Source organism: Pinus tabuliformis, chromosome Q (assembly GCF_031772625.1).
Source record: "Pinus tabuliformis cultivar Carrire ecotype Pingquan chromosome Q, CPIR1, whole genome shotgun sequence".
In the NCBI taxonomy this organism is placed as follows: Eukaryota; Viridiplantae; Streptophyta; class Pinopsida; order Pinales; family Pinaceae; genus Pinus; species Pinus tabuliformis.
This window is the reverse complement of record NC_142296.1, coordinates 923408260-923430846: the sequence shown is the minus strand read 5'-3', so window position 1 is coordinate 923430846 and position 22587 is coordinate 923408260. Positions and strand designations below refer to the sequence as shown.

Sequence of the window (22587 nt, the reverse complement as noted above, 5' to 3'; positions counted from 1 at the left end):
CAATGATGGAGCTTGGTAGCTCTCCAATGTACCATATCAAAATAAAGCAGTACCCAATACTTGGAGCTGTCGTGGAACATGGATTCTCTGAAAAATGAATCCCACTCAAGAATATCGCAATATACAACGGTGGTTACTAGCACGTGCTCAAATGGCTCACTGAAGAGCTTCTGCAACCAACTAGCCGCATAATAAGCCATACTTGCTCCTATATACATTCAACCTCAATAGTGCTTCTAGAGCAACCAAATCAAGAGATATAGAACTAGATGTGCTCTTTCCATCCATCACACTGCCAACTGAGCCAGCATCAGAATATACATGGAATCTTCAATTCCAGCGACGTACCTTAGATTATAGATAATAGGATCACAGGGATATCTCAATAAGCAACTATCCAATATATGAGGGTCATCCATAGATCGACTGAGAGTGTTCATAGCAAGGCATATGACTGATAGGGTGTTTATCAAGAATACCAGGGATCCCACAAGATATACATATGCAGACCAGCAACTTTTCCATTTCATCAAACCTTTAAGTGCGGGAAATAGTGTGCCAGGGCTAGGTCTTCCATCTTGACTTTAAAAGTCAACTCTCTCTTACATTGATAAATGAGAGGGTCATTAATCAGACATCATCAATAGCTGCATATTTATAATCCAATCAACATGGCTTGTCCATAACTGCCTCTAAATATAGCGAAAGTGACCTTGGCAAAACATAGTCATTGAACCACCTGTAACCTGTCCCTTTTCCTGATATAGACCCTTAGGTCCATGTGCCAAAGTCATCAATCATAATCATGCAGCTTCAAGGCATCATCAGAGTCATTATAATCATAGTCATCTGCCATGACTTGCCTTCATCAATAAACATTGGGCAAGAAGAGTCATTGGGTCATACTGCCAGGGATTCTATAGCTCCCTCTGAAGCCTTGCATCAGTTGATCATCATATTTAAGATGAGGCTTTATCATACAGCAACTGTAACAGAAAATTCAAATCAGAGAGAACATTATCATCATGGTCCTTCTTCAACCAAGGTGAAGAAATCCTTCCATCAATCAACCAGTTGCACCATGACAGCTACCAATCGATTATGCGGAGGTCCTTTTCATCCAGGCATCTGTATACAACTATTCTTCATAAAATTTAGGCTTTACATAGAGTGCCCAATGACCCAACCAATATCAGGGTCCTCTCTGTTTCCTCCTCCAATACATTCTCTAAGAGGCACCATTGTCCTTCATTATTATAGGGGCTGCTGTAAAGGCTTGTTTCAAGATGCCATGTATTAGCTCTCAACAGAAAGGGATATCATAGATCTATCCAACTTCTGATAGGACCTACTGATGTAGACTGCTTCAAATCTTGGATCAAATGCTACAGAGAGATTTAGTGTTGTTACAAAAGTATATGCCAATGAAAATTTGTAAACACTTGCTGTAGTCTAGGATCAGTGACACGGTGTTCATCACACAGTGCAATACAATTTTGACTTTATTTCTCAAGCTAATGGAGTTATCTGTACGAGAAGTACTTTCTGTCATAGAGGAGACCTGTTCATAAAACAATGTTCAAATATCCATAGATTTATACACCTTTCGGGCTGCTGCTTTCAATGATCCTACAACAGGGCTTCAAGGTAAGTTACTGTATGAGACGATTCTTCTCAAAACTGATAGAGGATCAACAACTTCTGTCCTTTGTACTCAACAAGCAACATCCTCATCCAAGCAAACCTTCTTTGCCATTACAGAGTTCAAGCCAGTCTGATTTCTTAACACTGCTCAGCAACATCATCATATATACATCTGTGTGTTATAGTAGCAACAGCAAATACTTCGTCAAATATATGTAATAGCTATAACAATGACTTTGGCCTTACCAACACACTTATCATCTTAGCACAACAAACCATACCTTTTGCTCACACAATACTCTTTACTAACAGAACATTGATCAGAAGTAATATCAACCTCTGTAGCAGCATCCACTTTAATAGCATTAAGCCCTAGCAAATATCAATAAGTCATACCTTGAGTAGTGTGCTGTTTATTTGTCAATAGGACTGTTTGTTGTTTTCCTCAATAGCCTGTTTCCCAACAATAGAACTGACCTGCCTTCAGATGTGCCAAATGTGAATGCCTACGAACATACAAGTGGCTATGTCACTCCAAAATTATTCTACAGAACTTGACAATAAAGGAGCTTGGACAGTCATAAATACAAGTTCTGAAGAAGCCAGGAGACCTTAATAACTCAGCTGAACTTGTGTCACTGGGTTCATCAATACAAGTTCTTAAGAAGCCAAGAGACCTTAATAACTCAGCTGAACTTGTGTCACTGAGTAGGGCTTCAAGAAAATGCTAATCTGAGCCTCAAACAAGCGGAGAATGGCCTCAGGATTACTCCTTGGATTAGGGTATACCTAACACAAGGTTTTCTGCTCAAACCTCATTGTCATTCTCTTAGCAACAATGTAATAAGTCACATCGGCGATAAATTAAAACACTTGTAACCTGACAAGTTTAGCCTCAATTAGTAGCACAATATCCACATTCTGTTAGTCAACAATGTTCTTTACAATACCCAGCCATGGAGACAGTGGATAATTGTTTCATAAATGCTTCAGGACTGAAGAAAAATGTCACGAACCATTAAAAAATTAGCCACCAGATATCTTAAAACTTAGTTAAGTATAAGGCTTTGAAACCCATTGAAGAAGAGTCTTTAAAATGACCTTGAAAACTTCAAAAAAACAAACCTAGCCTCAGAGACAAGGGCTGAAGTCTGAGCCTGATGAGCCACAGAGATTAACCATAAAACTACAAGAAACCACATCAGAAGGTTCAAGCTGTCTGACAGATGTGTCATCAAAAGTTTTTCAAAATTGTCTCAGAATTTCAACAGACTTTTACAAAGAAGCTTGGCTTAGCTTGTCATAAAAACCCAGTGAAGAAATCTGAATTTTTTTATTTTTTTGTGTGGCATAGAAAGGAGGTCAAATGTGGTCTTCAATACTCAGCCACAAAGATCTTTGAGCATCTGCAATAGACAAATAATTCATCGAAGAAATCCTTCATGAACTTGCTTTTGTTCTAGGGCTGAAATAGTCTCAAAACAAGGTTGATTTTGTGTTTCAAATAGGCCCTAACCAGGACTGAAATCACAGTTCTATCATACAATTCACACCTCAGAAATTCTTCACATGCTATTGATTAAGACTATGGTTCTTCAGCGAATAGGCCCACAAAATGGCAGAGGAGGGACTGCAGAGATCATGGAGACTTGTCAACGAACTTCTCTTAGTGATTGCTTTCTCTTTCACTCCTGCTTGGGCTTGTCCTCCCCTAAGCTATGATACCATGTTAATTTTTGAGTTAACATGTTCTTTGCTTAGGTCAGTTACTTCATTAATTCATTAGCCGATTATTAATTCCATTAATCCATTAGCAATCACATTAACCATTATCATATGACAGTAACCGATGAAAGAATATCAAACATAAATGCAGAAGACAAGCCAAGAGAAGAGGACACCAGTTTTGGCGGATGCCAAGGAAAAACCCCAAGATGGGGAAGCCCTTTGATCAATTCTACTTATTATTATATCAAATGTTCAGCAGAGAGAGAGTACAGTAAAGTCAAAATTGACTTGCCAAATTATGATTAAAGCAGCCCTGTCAAATCTGTAATTTTCTGCAGCAGTCAACAACGGTCAAATTCTGCTCTAACTCGAAAGTCAACAATGGTCAATGCAACAGCAAATCATCCTCTATGCAGCCCAGTCAAAGGCAGTCAAAGTCAGCCTTTTGAAGTGGTCAAAGTCAGCCCAAAACGGTCACTAAATCAGTGGTCAAACCTGGTCAAATCTGCACTTGAACTCTGCAGTCAACCCTGCGGTCAGCCTCAGTCAATGCACCCAGAATGCCTCAGTTCCTGTGCCAATCAATGCGGTCTGAGAAAATCGAATTTCTAGCATGAAAACCACAGTCAAAGGAGGTCAATATGACCCTGGCCAATGCTGGTCAAACCTGCAACAGTTCCTTAAATTTTCGGCTCTGTAATCTGCCCTGAAATTCATCCTGCTTGCCACACGTGGGAGAGAAAAGATATGCCCAATAATCTGTACAAACCAATCAGAGGAGGAGAGAAGAATGTGTGTGATGAATGATGCCAAATGAGGTTTGAGGTCTCACATATTTATACAAGTCGTTGAGGGTGAAGTGACATGTCCATTGGGCTTTATGAGCCTACATGATGATGTGGCTGTCATGTCCCTTCTCAAATACATTTGTAACAGAGTGTTGCAACACAATTTTGCACAATTTTGGCCAAGGAAAAGAACCCAACATTTTCGACTTAGGGACTTAGGAGGAAATTCGACTTTATTTGGTTGTTAGTGGAATGTGGGGGCCACCCACATGTGAATTCAAACTGGGCCATTCGAATGGCTTGGAGGGAAGTCGAATAGCTGGATGGAGGGGCCCACATGAGGCAAGGAAGGCCCAAGGAGTTAAAAGGAGGAGAAAGCTTTCATTTGGATTCTTTCTTATACCTTGCAATCAAAATTACCTGACTGTTCACTCTACTGTTTAGCTAAGTCAACCGGCTGTTTAGCCACGAATCTCTCAAGTGAGAGATTCAACCTTTCCTTCAGGGGACCTTCCGTGCCTGCCCTAGGGAGACAGTTCCATAAGCATTTCAGGAGATCCGGGAGTGTGTTGCAACACTACCATTCAACCACAAATAGTGTTGCAGTTTCTAAGTTTACTTAGTTAGAAACCCTCCATGCACTTTATCTGATTTATCCCTACCTACTTGTTATTTTCCTTAACAAGTTATTTACAATGTAAATACTAAAAATAACACTAGTGCATGCTCAACATATTACAGATCAACAACTAAAAGAAATAGAAGCAAACACACCATATGACACCATTATTTTTGGACTAATGTCCCTGGAAAAACCCAATGTGGGAAAACCGGTGCAGCTATCTGAGGGTTTTCTTATTAAACAATATCAAAGTACAATCTGGGTGCCGAAACTAGCCTACCCAATAGAGAATTTCCTTGGCAGTAATACCTCTCAATTTCTGACAAATCTACTGGCTGAAACCCCGGATAATCCTTCCGGCAGCTACTCAGCACCAATCTGCCCCAGAAACCCCAGCGTCTGCCCAATTTGGACTGTGTCAGCCTCTCCTAGCCCAGCGCTAGCCCTGCGTCAGCCTATCTTGGCCTGCGTCAGCCCCAGGAGGCCCTACGTCAGCTCTCTGACCCTCTACGTCAGCTCTCTGACCCTCTACGTCAGCTACGATGGCCTCTCTGGTGCTCTGCGCAACACTTAGCTGCCTCTGCGTGGCCCTGCGTGAGCACTGGTTACTCTTGCATCACTCTCTCTGGCTGTTCTGCTGCTCTCTCAACACTATCTCTGCCTCTCTGTCTCTCTGTACTCAATGCCCTCAGCTGCTCTCTGATAACTGATTCTATCTCTCTTAGCAACTCCGCTCTAGAGAATAGAATGATTAATCACTCTGGTGTATTCTCCAAGTGACCCTCAAGCCTCCTCTTATACTTTTCCTGTTGACATATCAACAACTGAGATTAAGTCCCTAATCAACGACTAAGATTAGATCTAGCTTGATCCATGTCTTTTGGACCATTCTAACATAGATTCATATTAATGCACATTAATGTTTTATTTTCCCTAAGTTTAAACTTAGGGACTCCATTAAAAATATTAATTATTTTAATATCTCCTGATCTGTTTAGAATATGCCCAAACCCTTTTTGGGTATTGGAGATCTCATGTGCCCCAACCTGTCCACCAAATTTCGTGACTAGAGCACATCCTATGCTACCCCAAATCAACACTCTCTCTTAACGAGGATTGTGCTCTAGCAATACTCCTCACTGAGTATTACTCTGATCATCCGGCGTCGGTACTTGTGTTGACGCTAGGCCTTCCCACCCAACATCCTCTGCACTGCTGCCCATGGTTCTGCCACTGCCACTGCTGCATCTATACGACAACTCCCTCTGCATCCATGCTGCTACTGGTCCTTTCTCCCAGCACTACATCAGCACTGCACCTCCTCTCATCATGTTGCATCGTGTTGCCTACTGCTGCACAGCAACTTAGTTAGTGAGAAGTAAGTAATTGATCTCCCAATCTGACCTCCCTGTTGGGCTAGAGACACCCACTGATGTTGAAGCTCCCTCTGCCACTGATAAGTGCTCCCTCTCTAACCTTTGCGTTGCTGCAACAACTCCCTGCATCGCGCACCGTTGCACACCTCTCTGTGCCATCTTGCACTGGTGCAACACTCCTGTGCCTCTCGCATTGTTACAGCCTGCTAGCCTCGTGCTGTCTCGGGACTCTTGCACTGTAGCTCTCTCTGCTGCTTCATCCGCATCTGTCTCTACCTGACTCAGCTAGTCCTACTACTCCTCTTTGAGGCTCCTGTAGCAAGGTCTAATCCAAGAGGCTAGGTATCTCGAGGATCCTGCCCCTCATTGCCTGTAGTCCGTCTGACTACAGCTCGATGTCTCCCCAATTTCGTTCAAGTGGTGCATGTGCACTCATGGCACAGTCATCGTCTGTCAAAACTTCCTTCTTTGCCCGTGCTGGTGCTGCCTTAGTCTCGATAGACTCTCGCCTACTCTTCTTCCTTGGACACTGGGTCATATAATGACCCAGCTCCCCACAGTGGAAGCACTTGATCTTGGAGAGATCTTTTTTCTTTCGCTTCTCCTACTTTCCCTCAGATGCTAGGGCCACGTCTTCCTCCTCTTGCTTGACCTTGATCCCCTTGCTGCTGCTACCCGTCTTCGATTGTCGTCTGATCTCTTCTTGGCGAAGAGCTGCCCACATCTCATCCCAAGGTGGAAGTGTCCCTCTGCCCAGTATACTTTGGACAAAGACTTACCAGTCTTCTGAGACAACATTCAGCGTTGTCTTCACCATTAGCTCCTGATCCGGTGTCGCACCTATAACAGTCAACTGGTCTCGGATCTCATTCAGTCCTCCGAGGAAGGTGTCAATCGATTGTCCCTTCTTCATCTGATACGACCTCATCTGATTCTCAAGCAACATTCTTCTTTGCACAGAAGTATGCTATACAGCTTCTTGAGAGCCTCCCACATCTCAAATGTCGTTTCCTTCTCGGCTATGTGTGGTACTACATGATCTTTGACCCCGTCAAGGATAATGCTTTTAGCCCTCGCCATCGCCTCCTCGTACCTGTCATTATCACTGGGGTCGACTGGGACAACTATTACCTTTAAGGCGAAGTTCTTGACACAATTCCTGTCAAGTATGGATAAGATTCTGGCCTTCAAGACTGCGAAGTTCGATGCTCCGTCTAGTCTATCCTGGTCTCTTACTCCGTGTAGTGCCATGATGCTCCTCTACTTCCCTCCTGGAAGTTCTTTGTTCGAATTCTCTGAGTCTCTACTTCCCGTTTGGAAGTTCTCTTCTGGACTCCCTCTGAGTCCTGATTTTCCTCCTGGAAATCCTTTTGCCGCTTGTCGAGATGCCCCCTACTCTGATCATCTTGTGCAACTGCACCATTGATCCGGGTTCCTCGGCTAGAAACCCTTGGTAGCAACTCTTCTGGCCTTGCTCTGTCAGGTATTGTTTTGACTACAATACCTCCCCAGCTCCACTCTGCAATATTCCTGTAGCCTTCTAACCCCAACAACTGCCTATCTATGGACTGCATTAGCCCCTCTCTGCCTCACGTTGGCCTTGCGTCACCCCGGATGGGTCTGTGTCAGCCCTGGGAGGCCCTGCGTTAGCCCTCTGGCCCTCTTCGTCAGCAACGCTGGCTTCTCTGAGGCTCTGTGCAGCTCTCGACTGCCTCTGTGTGGCCCTGCATGAGCTCTGGCTAGCTCTATGTCACTCTCCTTGGCTCCTGCGTTGCTAGAAACAACTTCTGTCACCTCAGGACATCTATTTTCCTGCTAGGCTGATGTCCTTTAGCCCTCCTGTGATCTGAAATCACGTTCTGCTACCATGTTGAAGTTTCTAGGTTTACTTAGTTAGAAACCCTCCATGCACTTTATCTGATTTATTCCTACCTACTTGTTATTTTCCTTAACAAGTTATTTACAATGTAAATATTGAAAATAAACACTAGTGCATGCTCAACATATTACAGATCAACAACTAAAAGAAACAGAAGCAAACACGGCATATGACACCATTATTTTTGGACTAATGTCCCTGGAAGAACCCAATGTGGGAAAACCGGTGCAGCTATCTAAGGGTTTTCTTATTAAGCAATATCAGAGTACAATCTGGGTGCCGAAATTGGCCTACCCAACAGAGAATTTCCTTGGCAATAATACCTCTCATTTTCTGACAAATCTACTAGATGAAACCCCAGATAATCCTTCCGGCAGCTACTCAACACCAATTTGCCCCAGAAACCCCAGCATTTGCCCAATCTGGACTACGTCAGCCTCTCCTAGCCCAGTGCTGGCCCTCCCTCAGCCTATCTTGGACTGCATCAGCCCCAGGAGGCCTTGCGTCATCTCTCTGACCCTCTGCGTCAGCTACGATGGCCTCTCTGGTGCTCTGCACAACACTTAGCTGCCTCTGCATGGCCCTGCGTGAGCACTGGTTGCTCCTGCGTCACTCTCTCTGGCTGCTCTGCTGCTCTCCTGACACTATCTCTGCCTCTCTATCTCTCTGTACTCAATGCCTCTCAGCTGCTCTCTGATCACTGATTCTATCTCTCTTAGCAACCCCGCTCTAGAGAATAGAATGACTGATCACTTTGGTGTATTCTCCAAGTGACCCTCAAGCCTCCTCTTATACTTTTCTTGTTGACATATGAACGGCCGAGATTAAGTCCCTAATCAACGACTAAGATTAGATCTGACTTGATCCATGTCTTTTGGACCATTCTAACACAGATTCATATTAATACACATTAATATTTTATTTTCCCTAAGTTTAGACTTAGGGACTCCATTAAAAATATTACTTATTTTAATATCTCTTGATCTATTTAGAATTTGCCCAAACCTTTTCTGGGTATTGGAGATCTCATGTGTCCCAACCTCTCCACCAAATTTCGTGGCTAGAGCACATCCGATGCTACCCCAAATCAACAAATAGGGAGTGCGTATTTCTAGCTAGCTAGAGAATACGCAAGAGGAGTTGGAGCCATGATTGATCAGACATTTGTCGGGAGAGTCAAAGGATTGGGAGAGCAGTAGTGGGCCAACATTTCTTGTGAGTTTTGGAGCCAACATCCCAGCAGTTCGAATTACTGGGCTTGGGGATAGCGCAGAGGGCTAGTCCAACATTTTCGTTGAGCTTAAGAGTAGGTGCTACAGGCTGAAAGCCGATCCGGGAAGTCAAGGAATTTATAGTAAGGGTTAGACCAACACTTTGGGACTATTTCCGGGAGCGTTTACAGATAGATTCTAGCAAGCCGAGTTTTGCAGTCGTAGCTGAAGTTGGGCTCCTTGGGGGTCGAATTTCATAAGTCTAAACCAGCTAAATTCCTTCGTGGGTTTTTCTAGGTTTAGGCCAAGGAGTCTAGGGCTAAAATCTTATAATTGTCTGAGCACAGGAAGTGGACTTTCCAGCCATTCGAATTTAGCAGAAAAGACAGTTTTTTAGGCAGCGCAGTGTAGATTGGTGCAACAGTTGGAGCAGTCATTGGTTCAACCATTTCTCACCTGGGTTTGGTCATGCTTGTCCATTGAGACAAGCCCAGGTGCACTATTCTATTATCCATTGTATTTTGCCCTCAAAGAAGTAATAAAATGGCCTAGTAGTTCCTTATTTAGGACATTTCCATGGGTGTTTAATGTGTATTTCGTTTTTATTTTTTGCTGCACAGATTATATGCTTTATGTCACTTGTATTCCTATTTAGGAACATTACATTGGACGACCTTGACAATTAGTACGTGTGGGCATAAATTCAAAAACACATTTCTACTTATCCAAAATTGATGATCTTTAGCTTGGCTTTGGTCCTTTCGAAAAGAGGAATTCAATGCAATAATCGTCTTCATCAAATGTGTTGTCTAAAGTGGATTTTGGCCCTTGTTTCCAATTTTAACACTTATTGATGCATATATACACTTGAAGAGGCTTCCTTGCATGTATTGCTCTGTTATGTGTTGAGGGTGTCCACATATTTGGAGGATTTCTACTTGTTTTCCACCTTGGGATAGTAGCACGTGCCACATGATGATCTATTTGTACATTGGTGAGGATTAGATTCCACATTCCCCAATACTTCATTTGTTGAGGGTGTTCACGTTCATGAGTCATATACTTGGTCTTCAACCACTTTATGGAAAGACTTGGTCATAGATTCCACACGTGGATTAATGTGGTATTTGCACCTGTTCATGGATAGAATTGCCAACTTGGAGGAGGTCATTTTGTATACATTCATCGCTACGTGCTACTTGGTTCATATGTGGACACACATCTGTGTGGGCACACTTATGGATAAGCATTCACTTACAATTTTTGGAGCCTTGATTCGGTCTATCCTTAAAGAATTATTGGAGAAGGAATTATAAATCTTAAAAACGTGCTTACATAGAATTTTTGTATCTTCCCGGGGTGTTTGTTACTGAACCTATGACCCTAGTTGTACATGTGGTCCATGATGGGTTGAGAATTAGTCAAATCTAATTAAATAGACAAGTTGGGATCACATCTATCTAATCATGACCTTCTAAACGAATAAATATCCCTATGAGATTTCTTCTATACTTTTATCCCATTTAACTTATGAAAAATTAATGCAATGACCTATCTCACAATTTCTAACTTTAGTCAACTATCTAACTTGTCAAGTAGGTTAGTAGTATGAAGGAAATTCAAATAAATTGAATTCATTTCCTCTTAGTGGGAGGTTGTAGTTAATCGTAAGTGCATTTATGACAATATCCATAACTTATAATAGTTTGATGTGATATCTAATTCATCATAACTATTCCATTACATTGCAACTTTCTGCATTTTTTGAATATTAATATTATTTTTCTGTCTTTTGAAAGGAAGCTGTTTGCAGTATCATGCTATTATTAGACTATTTGCATCATTGGATGTGCATGTCAAAGTAGAGAGAATTCTGCACTGTTACAAAAGCCATTTAAAAGAGTCCCATTAACTAATTTTTTTAGAGCTTACAATATTAAATTAAAAAGGAAACAATATTGATTGTTTTATTGTAGTGCAGTTTGACAATCAATCTATTGAAGTTGTGCAATACAACCAACTTCTGCAGAGTTATCAACATGCAATGGTATGTAATTGTAATTATGTTTTTAGTATTATGGTAGTCGTACTGCATAATCGGACACACTTTTGATTTATAGTTGTGATATGTGCAGCATTTCTTTCATCTTATGACTTTTACATAGTTTGATATCTGAAGATAATATAAAGTTTAAACATTGTGCATTAATACAAATATATTTCTTTTATGAGAAATGTTATTATATTCATTGTATTCACTTTGTTAACAATACCAATACTATTTCTTCAAATAGAAAATATAAAATTTAATGGTATGTGTTAGCTCCTGAACCCTCACTTTCAGTGGTAAAGTGCTTAAAACACAAGTGAGACCTTAGGGTTAATGAAGAAGGGCTATCCAATATCATCGCAATAGCTCCATTGCTCTCTTTAGACCAGCCCTAAAGTGGTACAAGGGGGAATCCCTAGAAATAACTAGGTCTACTTTATGATGATCATTTGAAATGGGTTTTGGACTTAGTACAAAGTCTGATTTAGAATGATTACTTGAAATGGGCTTTATACTTAGTACAAAGTCTGATTTAGGATGATTACTTGGAATATATTTATGATGATCACTTGAAATGGGTTTTAGACTCAGTACAAAATCTGATTTAGGATGATTACTTTATATTTCAGATTTTGGAAAAGAGAAAATAAATGATAAAATTTATATTTGTTGTGGTTGTGGAAAGAGAGTTTAGTGCCTAAACCTATCTCAGGGAAATGGAGTCAAGGTATTGATCTTAGAGGGCTGTCTTCTATTAATGATTAAGGAAAAACAGAGGTGCAAATGCTTGCTGCAGCCAACCTAATTTTCTGTTTTATAATGCACAAAATTATTTGGATACCCCTTCTAAAGGTACACCTCTTAACACTGACAATAAGGGTGTGTTTTACTATATAGAAAAGTCTGCAATAAATCCTCACGAAGATGATGACTGCCAAATTAACACTCTTCAGAAATAAAAACAGCAAAGCAACATTAGAGGGGAAGATCGATGCTCATGCCCTTCTAATGGAGTAGAATTACCCCTTATAAGCAGTTCTTAAAGTATATTTTGCGAGTGCTTTCCAGACACCACAATTCAGTATAAGCCTCTCATCATAGGAAAGAACCCTTGAATCTCCAAGTTTTTAACAAAGTTTCAACAATAGCTCTAAAGTCTTTACTCATGAAGAAATTTGAAGAAATTTAAAACCCCACTCCGGTTATCAGTTTTCCTTGTCACTCCATGCATTTAGTTTTAAATCCAAGCATGATAAAAAGTTCTAAAATCTGGAAATGACAATATTTTTCTGAAAACATAAATTTAGAGATTTCACAACTGCTGAAATTGCGGAAATAAAACACAGCAAAATTATAATAGCTAAAGTTTAAACAGAAAATAACACAGTGATTTTTGGTCAATGTGACATTGGAAAAACACCCTACAACTCTTGGGGAAAACTAGTTTGAAAGCTCTTCTTTATTTCTAAAAATGCTTTTACAGAGAAATTGAAATACACAGTAAAAATTCCAGCAACCACAAATTACAACTTATCTCGATTTCCGTGCTTGCATTCCGCCTCGAAAATCATGGCAATCAGCAAACAACCAAAACAATTTTTTTTTCTAGCAATAAAACAACATCAAATGCTGTATGTCCTGCCTTGAAAAACATGCTCAAAACTTGCTGTATAGACTGTATGGACCATATGGATTTCAGTGGTACAGTTGCCTCGAATTTTGTGCCCAAATCTGCCTCGAAATTCATGCCCTTGCTATTGTCCCTCTTCCTCGATATCTGTGCCTTTCTCCTGCTGTACAATTTTGCCTTGGGATGCGTGCCAATAAATGTTGCTGCTCAGATTTGCTTAAATGTCTTCTTGCTACTCTCCTTCACTTCCTCACTGCTCAGAAATTTTCTCCTTGCTCCCTCTTCTCTCTCTCAAATGCTCATGAAAGAATGAATGATCTTTTCCTTCTCTTCTCCTTTTACTCTCTAAATGACCTCTTGGGTTACCCTAAGATCTAATGACTGACATTCATTTAGATCTAGGGATGAGAATAAATGTGCATTTAATTCTCACTTTCTATTTTTTTTAACTCACCTAGTTAAATAAAGACCCACTTAGCCTTTTTTTTCCATAGTCACTTTTTCACTTTCTAATTCTTCATTGACTTTAATAAAGTCACCTTTAAATTAGAATGTAACTTTACCACTTATATAGTCACTTTTAAATTAGAATATAACTTTACCACTTATAAAGTCACTTTTAAATAAATTGACTTTACCACTTATAAAGTCAGTTTAGGAGAAAAGTACAAATAAATTTGGACACTTTTCTCTACTGGGTTCTATGTGGTATTTACTATAATGCCCCAGACCTCTGCTTTCTCAAAGATGCTCTGGATTATCTCCTTCCAAGCACTGTAGTTGTTCTGCCCATCCAACCTGTATTCAACTCTCAAACCCAAAGACATGTTTCACTGTCCTACCAAACTGAAATTTTCAAATCTGTGATAAAGGTTTCTATTTTCTGTGTAAAAATCAGCTTGCTGTAATTTGCACTTTGCTGTCCCAAACTGCACTTTTCAGCCAACCAAGCTCTGATACCATGAATAAATTTGAAGAAATTTCAACCCCCACTCCGATTATCAACATTCCTTATCACTCCATGCATTTAGTTTTCAATCCAAGCATGATAAAATTTCTAAAATCTGGAAATGACAATATTTTCTAAAAACACAAGTTTAGAGATTTCACAACCGCTGAAATCGCAGAAATAAAACACAGCAAAACTATGACAGCCACAAAAAATAACACAGTGATTTTTTGTCAATGTGACCCTGAAAAAACCCCCTACAACTCTTGGGGAAAACTAGTTTGAGAGTTCTTTTTTATTTCTGAAAATGCTTTTACAGAGAAACTGAAATACACAGTAAAAATTCCAGCAACCACAAATTACTACTTATCTCGATTTCCGTGCTTGCATTCCGCCTCAAAAATTGTGCCAATTAGCAAACAAGCAAAACAATTTTTTTTTTCCAGCAATAAAACAACATTAAATGCTGCACGGCCTGTCTCGAAAAACATGCCTAGAACTTGTTGTACGGACTATGTGGACCGTACGGATTTCAACAGTATGACTGCCTCGAATTTTGTGCCCAAATTTGCCTCAAAATTTGTGCCATTGCTGTGGTCCCTCTTCCTTGATTTCTGTGCTCTCCCTCTTCCTCAATATCTATGCCTTTCTCCTGCTGTACGATTTTCCCTTGGGATGCATGCCAATAATTGTTGCTGCCCAGATTTGCTGAAATGTCTTCTTGTTGCTCTCCTTCACTTCCTCATTGCTCAGAAATTTTTTCTATGCTCTCTCTTCTCTTTCTCTCAAATGCTCATGAAAGAATGAATGATCTTTTCCTCTTCTCTTCTCCTTTTACTCTTTAAATGACCTCTTCGGTTACGCTAAGATCTAATGTCTGAGATTCATTTATATCTCGGGATGAGAATAAATGTGCATTTAATTCTCACTTTCTATTTTTTTTAACTCACCCACTTAAATAAAGACCCATTTAGCCTTTTATTTCCATAGTCACTTTTTCACTTTCTAATTCTTCGTTGATTTTAATAAAGTCACCTTTAAATTAGAATGTAACTTTACCACTTATAAAGTCACTTTTAAATTAGAATGTAACTTTGCCACTTATAAAGTCACTTTTAAATTAAATTGACTTTATCACATATAAAGTCACTTTAGGAGAAAAGTACAAATAAATTTGGACACTTTTCCCTAGGCCAAAGATCAAAGCCTTAGGGAACCACTTGTCCTCTGGTACCCAAATTTTAACAACTCAAACTATTACAATGTGAGGGAGCTTTTCTTATATAGATATTGATTTCTAAAACTTCATGTAATGTTCCAAACTAGGGAAAATAGTGCTATGCAAAGCGGACAATAAAAATAACACCATAAAATTAAATCAGACCATCAGACCTCAAAATTGGTAACCAAACTGCATCGTCTACTCATTTTATTAAATGGGAAGAGGTGTACAACAAGGTGTTGGAATGTGTGTACCTGGGCTTGCTCTAGGCAAGCAAGCAAAAACCCAAAATGAACAATGGAACACCCTCCTCAAATCTGTTGGTAATCTGGCCCAACAGCTGCGATGTTACTGCTTAGAAAGGTGCTGCTGCCTGAAATGATCTATTCTTAGTGCCTTCCCTGTATCTCAGAAAATTTTGGGAAATTAAGCCCAGCCTCTACGCAAGAAACCCAAAATAACCATGAAGGAATTGGCCAAATGTTGACCTCGGAATTTTGGCCCAAATTCCTCTTAGCTCCTCTAGCTGCTAGCTGAGTTGGGACCCTTGTTTGACCCCTCAAATCTTCCTAGAAAATTCTATAAAATTAGGAGTGTGATCCTTGCCCAAAACCCAGGAAAACCCATAAAGGGTTTCCCTTGGTTCTAACCTTCAAAAATTGACCCTTCACAGCGTGGCTCTCCTCTAATTTTGAATTTTGTTGCTATGACTGATCCTGTCAATCTATACTGTCCCAACTCCAGCAACCTCCTCAAATGGTCCTCCAAATGATCTCCCATCACCCCAACTCCAAACTCCCCCGGATGGTGTTGCCCCAAAGAGTCTCACTCTATTGACCGCGCAGTCATGGAGGAGATGACGCAGTCCTACGTGTGATGAAATGAGAGCTACATGTAGGATGACCCTCTTGTCTGTAGCTACCCTCTATACTCCTGGAAATGATGAAAGGATGCTCCTGTCTCCCCAACTTCTTGGAGTGCCTCACGCTGTGACTTTGCAATCCCCGCGCTGTTGTAAATCCCCCTGTTGCTGGTACTCAACTTACAGCTACTGTAATTCGTCTCCCTGCTGCTGCTATGAACTGAGATGAAGAAGAATTCCCAATGTTCCACCAAGTCTCCGGGACGGGGAGACGCACAAGGGGGACGTGTGGGAGTACCCTCAAATTTTAGGGAAATTTAGGGGGGACGGGGGGACGTCGGGGTATATAATTTTTTTTCCTTTTTAATATATATATATATATATATATATTAATTTCATTTTTAATAATGAAAGCATAAATAGAATGATACATGCATAATTGAATTAAATAATGAAATACATTGCTCCATACTCATCATCCTTACTAATACATACATGATTCATCCATAAACCATGAGATTCAATAATGAAATGCTTTGATCCATATTCAGTATTCATTATTCACCATTCTCGAATCTACATTGATTTAAAAATTAAATTCATCATTCATCATTCTAGATTCTAAATTGATTTAAAATTAAAATTCATCATTTATCATTCTAGAATCTAATTAGTACTAAGCAAAATAGACTATAATAGATACTGAAATCTAAAGATTGGAATAGTAAATTGATATAACTAAAACTCAAAAACAATGGAGTGATGAGTCTAAAAGTCACTCTAAAGTACACAAAGGGCTTGGTGCTCTTGATTAAATACTAATTCCATACCCTTGTACATGACAAAATGCAATGGAAACATTGCACTGCATCGAATCCTGAATTCCTGAAAAATTGATCTAAAGATTGGAATAATAAATTGATATAATTAAAACTCAAAAACAATGGAGTGATGAGTCTAAAAGTCACTCTAAAGTACACAGAGGGCTTGGTGCTCTTGATTAAATATCAATTCCATACCCTTGTACATGACAAAATCCAATGGAAACATTGCACTCCATTGAATCCTGAATTCCTGAAAAACTGTTAAGTCTGCTGGATTTTGAGTGAGATCTAAAATTCTACTTTCTACATATGAAATCCAATGAGGTCAGAACCACTCTCAAACATCCTGATTCATTTCATGGTAATGTTAAAAATTTAAGTAAAAGGATGAAAATGAAAGATAAAGGAGAATGTCACTTTTACTTTAAGAATTTAACATTACCATGAATAACATAGCATTAGTAGGGAAATATGGTCAAATACTACGTTTTCCCTGTCATAAATCATTGCTTACAAGCAAATTTAAGGGGGTACGCATAGCCCATTTTGAGGGGGGACGCCCTTTTGGGGAGTCGCTTCCCCCCCTGCGTCTCCCCACATCTCCCCAAAAGGGGGACGTGGGGAAACGTTTCCCCAAACGTCCCCCCGTCCCGGGTGCGTGGGGTGCGAGGGGTGCGCGCACCCGACCCTGGGGGACGCGTCCCCGTGGAACACTGAGAATTCCTTCATAGGGTTGGCATTCGAAGTCCACCAAAGAAAGGGTTGAGATCTTCGCTTGGAGACACTTGTGTGCTAAACAACACAACAACCCGGCTAAGCAGGTTGAGCAACTAAGATTGAGTTCAATATGTCAAAAGATAAGATATCCAAATGAGGAGAGTTTCCTTCTTTATATAGATTTCGTGGAGCACTTTCCCCTCCATTTTCCCTCCATCGTGGATCCCTCACATTACCATCGATTGCCCCTCCATGCAAATCAAACTAGGGAATGCGTATTCCCATAGTATGGATGGCCGCCATGTATACTTAACCACATTGAATTAACTTCTACTAAGTCTGGCCTCCTAATAAAATCAAATGGGCTCCCACCACCTCCAAAATTGGCCCCAAAATGTAGAAATTAGTACTGTTCCAAAATAATTTAGGAAGGGACATGACAGTCCTCCCCTCCCAAATGTTGCTTATCCCCAAGCAACTTTAGTGTTGGACGTTCAAGTATGTGCTCGCCCTCCTGAGTAGCATTCTCAATCAGCAAGCTCCTCCAATTCACCAAAAATCGCCTGTCCTCGGGCAATGCCTGAACGAGCATCCTCTCTAACTGCGGCTCCCCACTGCCATTGCAACATGTGCCGGGTCCCAGATGTGCCATTGAGTCATCTTTGACCTCAACACTTTCCTGATATGAAAGAATCCTTCAATACCAAGATCCCAGGGCCATCCTGTCCAACATGAAGCTCCCTTTGCTCCACTCACTATCCTGCCTGGTGCAAGTACTAGAAGTCCCCTGCTCCATCAATGACTCGCTAAAGCCCAATGGAACATCTATATGATCTCCTCCTGCAGTAGCCAGCGTAACCCTAAAGGTTATTGAGCTGTGAAGAGCTGTGATGCCCTAGTTCCCTGCTTGTCCCAGAGTGGTGCCACCATGATGACGCTGCACTACTCTGACTATGTCATACTCCCCATCGTGCGCAGTCAGTATCCTCCTCTCTTGGAACTTGATGGTGGGATACCGAAAGAGGCGAGACACATCTTGCCTGGACATCTCCATGGTGCCAAGGCCTACCCATCCAAAGCTAACTCCGAACCTATGCAACAATAGAGAATCTCTGCTTCTCGATATGGTGAAACCCTTTGTGAACCCCCATGTGTCATCCCAAGTGCGAACTATATCACTCTTTGCCATGACTTCGCTCATCACGAGTGATCTATCGATCAAATGAATCCCTGCATCCCATAACCAGACCTGCTGCGGCATAGCCCTATCAACCGATGGAATCCCTTTGGCCCTCTGTTAAGTTTGGGTATGTTCTATGCTAAGAGTAATTTATTTCAATTTTCACAATTAGCTCAATATCTTTTCCGGATTAGCAATCACATCAGCATAATAGTAAATTGCAGATAGAACATAAACATAGATCGCAGAAGACAAGCCAAGACAAGAGGACACAAGATGTGGCGCTAGCCAGGGACAAACCCCAATGTGGGGAAACCCTTGATCAATTCTTCTTATATGTTCTTCAATAGTTTTGCAGAGAGAGAGAGAGAGAGAAAGTACATTTACAACAGAAGTCAACACTTTGACTTATCTAAATAAGAGCATAGATCATCTCTAAGAAGATGATACATGAGATCGCTGAACTTAGTTGAAGACATGCTGCTTCAACTGATTCTCCAAGGTGACTCCTTCACCTATCATTGTGCTGCACCTCATCATCATGCTACAACTCAGCATGCTACACCATGCTGCACCCATCATCACTATGCTGGACCTCATAACCATACTGCACATATCATATTGCTGCACCCTATGTTGCCACTACTGTCCCATGTGCCATTGTTGAACCATGCTGCCACAACTATCATGGTTCACCTAATCATGACTATACCCATCACTGTACTGCATCATGTACTTGCTGGCACACATGTTGTTCCAATGTTTAGCACCTATGATTGGTTGTTGTCCCATTGTTAGTCATGGCTGCTCCTATGATTGCTTGCTGCCCCATTGTTAGTCATGGATGCTCCTATGATTGTTGTTTTGGGCATATGGCAGCCCCTAACACTTCCATGCTGACCTGTTTAGGAGTGACTAGGCCTGTGGCCTGCCACAGACCTTAGCTGCACACACACCAAACACCTAAGGTGCATGCTACAACTCACTGTTATGAGGTCTTTTTGGTTGCAGCAAACTAGGTTTGGTTAGGGCACACAACAGTCCTTAACCAACCTTCTTTTTGTGCCCAAAAACACTCCCAAGAGATGCGACTGTCCTTCTTTGAGGGGCTGAGGGTGGCTGCTTCAATTCTAGGCTGCCCTAGCCCTTGTCTACCCTTCGACCTGCCTGTAATTTACTGCGGCACCCTACATCAAGATTGTGTAGGGTTGCGGCTGCCTTTCCATGGATCTGCACCCTTCCAAAGTGGCCTCAAAACTGTCCTATGGTTGCGGCTCTTCTAGCAAGGGAAATCGACCCCTTCTCCAGCACTTCGGATCCCTGAAATAGACCCAAAACAATCCTCCTTTTACATGCTGTCCCTACCTCTTCTTACTGTGGCTACCACATGGAATTATCCTCCTTCAACGAGCTCTCTTCCTCCACAAATGGATGCGTAGAGCTGTCATAGGCTAGGGCTTGCTAAGACTGCGGCTAGGGTTGCTAAGACCTCCTCCATAGCTGCGTAGATCCTCCTTCTTAGGATTGCATTAGGGCTTGTAGAGGCTGCGTCTAGGGCTCCTTTATCTTCTGCATTTTAGGGCTTCCTCTCTTAGATTTCTCTTCCACTAAAACCCAGAACAAGTGGAGAGAAATCAAGAGTGAAGTGTGTGTAAAATGACTCTCAAGTCATCTTCTTTTATACTAAAAAGTTGAGCACGTGGGGGTTATTTGGTTGCTGGCCGACCTTGACAAATTGTCTTATAACACAAATAAATTCATAACTCCATGAATACTTATTGGAGTTGGATATCTTTAAATCAATCCTACGCCTCTCGATGAGAGGGATCCAAGAAAAATATCAGCTGCCATAAATAAGATGACCCACATGGAGTTTGGCCCTAGTTGCCAATTTTAACACCCTCATCTCTAGTCCCTGCATGCCACCCATATATAGGCTCCATACATCATGAAATAATATGAGGCATGCTAAATTGTCCTGTGCCTGCCACTATGTAGTACTGATGACCACTGGAAACCATGTGTGCCAAAGAGCTACCCCCTGAATGCAACCAATAGATGGGTATTTGATATGCGCAATCGACTCAGTGTATGCGGATCCATCCTGCTCCTGCCAACCATCACCACTGGTTCGACTACCCGCCGCCTGGAGAATGTGCCGATACAATGTTGGGAACTCGGATACATACTGGACAACTGTCTCAGCTGTACACGGTATCCTCTGCTCATGCATGGTCCAGACATGCCTTGTGGAAAGTGTGACATGTGTCTCCCCTATGACCAGCTCCCCAAGCATACGATCAATGATGAATGATATGCCATCCCTATCGTTGATCACCTCATCCCTCGACCTGTGGCTATCAACTCGCGCACCGACTCGATGCCCCCGCTAAGAAGTCGCCCCTCTATCGCACCAAGTGTCATCCAAATATCTTGGGTGAGCTCCCTGTCGCCCGTTCTTGTAAGTGATACCATCAAGTATCACATATCTGTGTCCCCATTGATCCTGGGTGAACTACACCCAAAGGTATGCCTAGTATCTCATTCCGTGGGTGTCCTTGGAGGCAACACTCTAAGACCTCACTGTGTAGCACCATATGCCTCTGCATACCACTGATCATCCCAGTACTCCTGGACATGCCATTGTACACAACGACCTACCCATGTACACTGCTGGATACCCTCGGCTACAGCTAAGCCATCCCGTACCGTCCTGCTTCTCGCCTGTGTCACTGCACTTGTCACTCCCCGCATGTACTCAATGTGATGTGAGGCATTCCCACTCCATGACGCAGTCCAACACACTACAACACACCACCATGCATCTCCATGCTCACTTGTGGACCATTACTCATCGTTAGATGCTCCTGTACATCCCTGGATGTGATGACCTAGAGCTATGTCTCTACGTGTTAGGCAACATCTGATCAGTATTGTTGTCGCACAGAGTGTCTAGGCACCACGACAACGCTCAGATCGGGGGCTGTCACCTTGATCCCCAATTTCTTCGTTCACGCTGTCTCCCTACAGCAGGCTAAGGGGGTTAGACCCTATGGAAAAATGGAATGAAGAAGAACTAGTTGGGAACCAACTAGTTCGGGAGACACAGTGAAGTGATCAAGTACTTGATTAAGATTTAGCAAGACTTATAGGATTTGATTAGATTTTAAGCAATTGATATCAGTGCCTTATGGAGTCAACTATCTTGCTAAGAAATTTAGGACCAAATTATTGATTTGCAACTGCTACTTGGATGAATGACTATCTTATATGAAGTGCAGATCCTAAAGCTAATATGAGATGCAAGAATCGTGGTTAATTTTAGTTAAATTCCTATCTAAGCTTTAACCCTTCGATCTTTTCTATATTGAGCCTGATTTCATAGTAATTGATAGAAAGAAGATAAGGTGAAGCACACTAAGGTGTGATTAATGATACCTCTCTTAAAAATCTAACATACCCTGTGCCTTATGGATTCTTGCTAGGGAAATTAAGGCCAAGTAATCGATTAGAAATTTCTGCCTAGATGAATGGCTATCTTATATGAAATGCATATAGTAAAACTAATGTGAGATGCAAGAATCTTGGTTAATTTTAGTTAAATGCCTATTTAGATGTGAATCCTTCAATCCTTTCTGTGTTGAGCCTGATTTCGTAGTAATTGGCAGAGAAAAAATAAGGAGAAGCACAGTAAGGTGTGATTAACGATACCTCTCCTGAAATTCTAACATACCCGGTGCCTCCTGCGCTGTAGAGAGCTGTGGCTTTGATGACTGCAAGGTCACCGTTTTAAGTACTATTAAAAGCAGACTTCTCAAGCAAAGATTGATGGATACCTATCTCTCTATCAACCAAGCTTATGCTTGGAAGTAAATTTTATTATGCAAAGCTATGCAATAGATAAT

At 41.3% G+C, this 22587-nt stretch overlaps 1 protein-coding gene across 1 annotated transcript in view; it reads left to right on the top strand.

Annotated features, from left to right (window-relative positions):
- The window catches only part of LOC149222478 (ABC transporter B family member 25, mitochondrial-like), a 553005-nt gene that overhangs the window by 118926 nt on the left and 411492 nt on the right, over positions 1-22587 (top strand). Inside the window, exon 5 of the mRNA XM_089385458.1 lies at positions 11230-11295. Coding sequence (XP_089241584.1) covers positions 11230-11295 — 66 coding nt within the window. The remainder of the gene's footprint in view (positions 1-11229; positions 11296-22587) is intronic.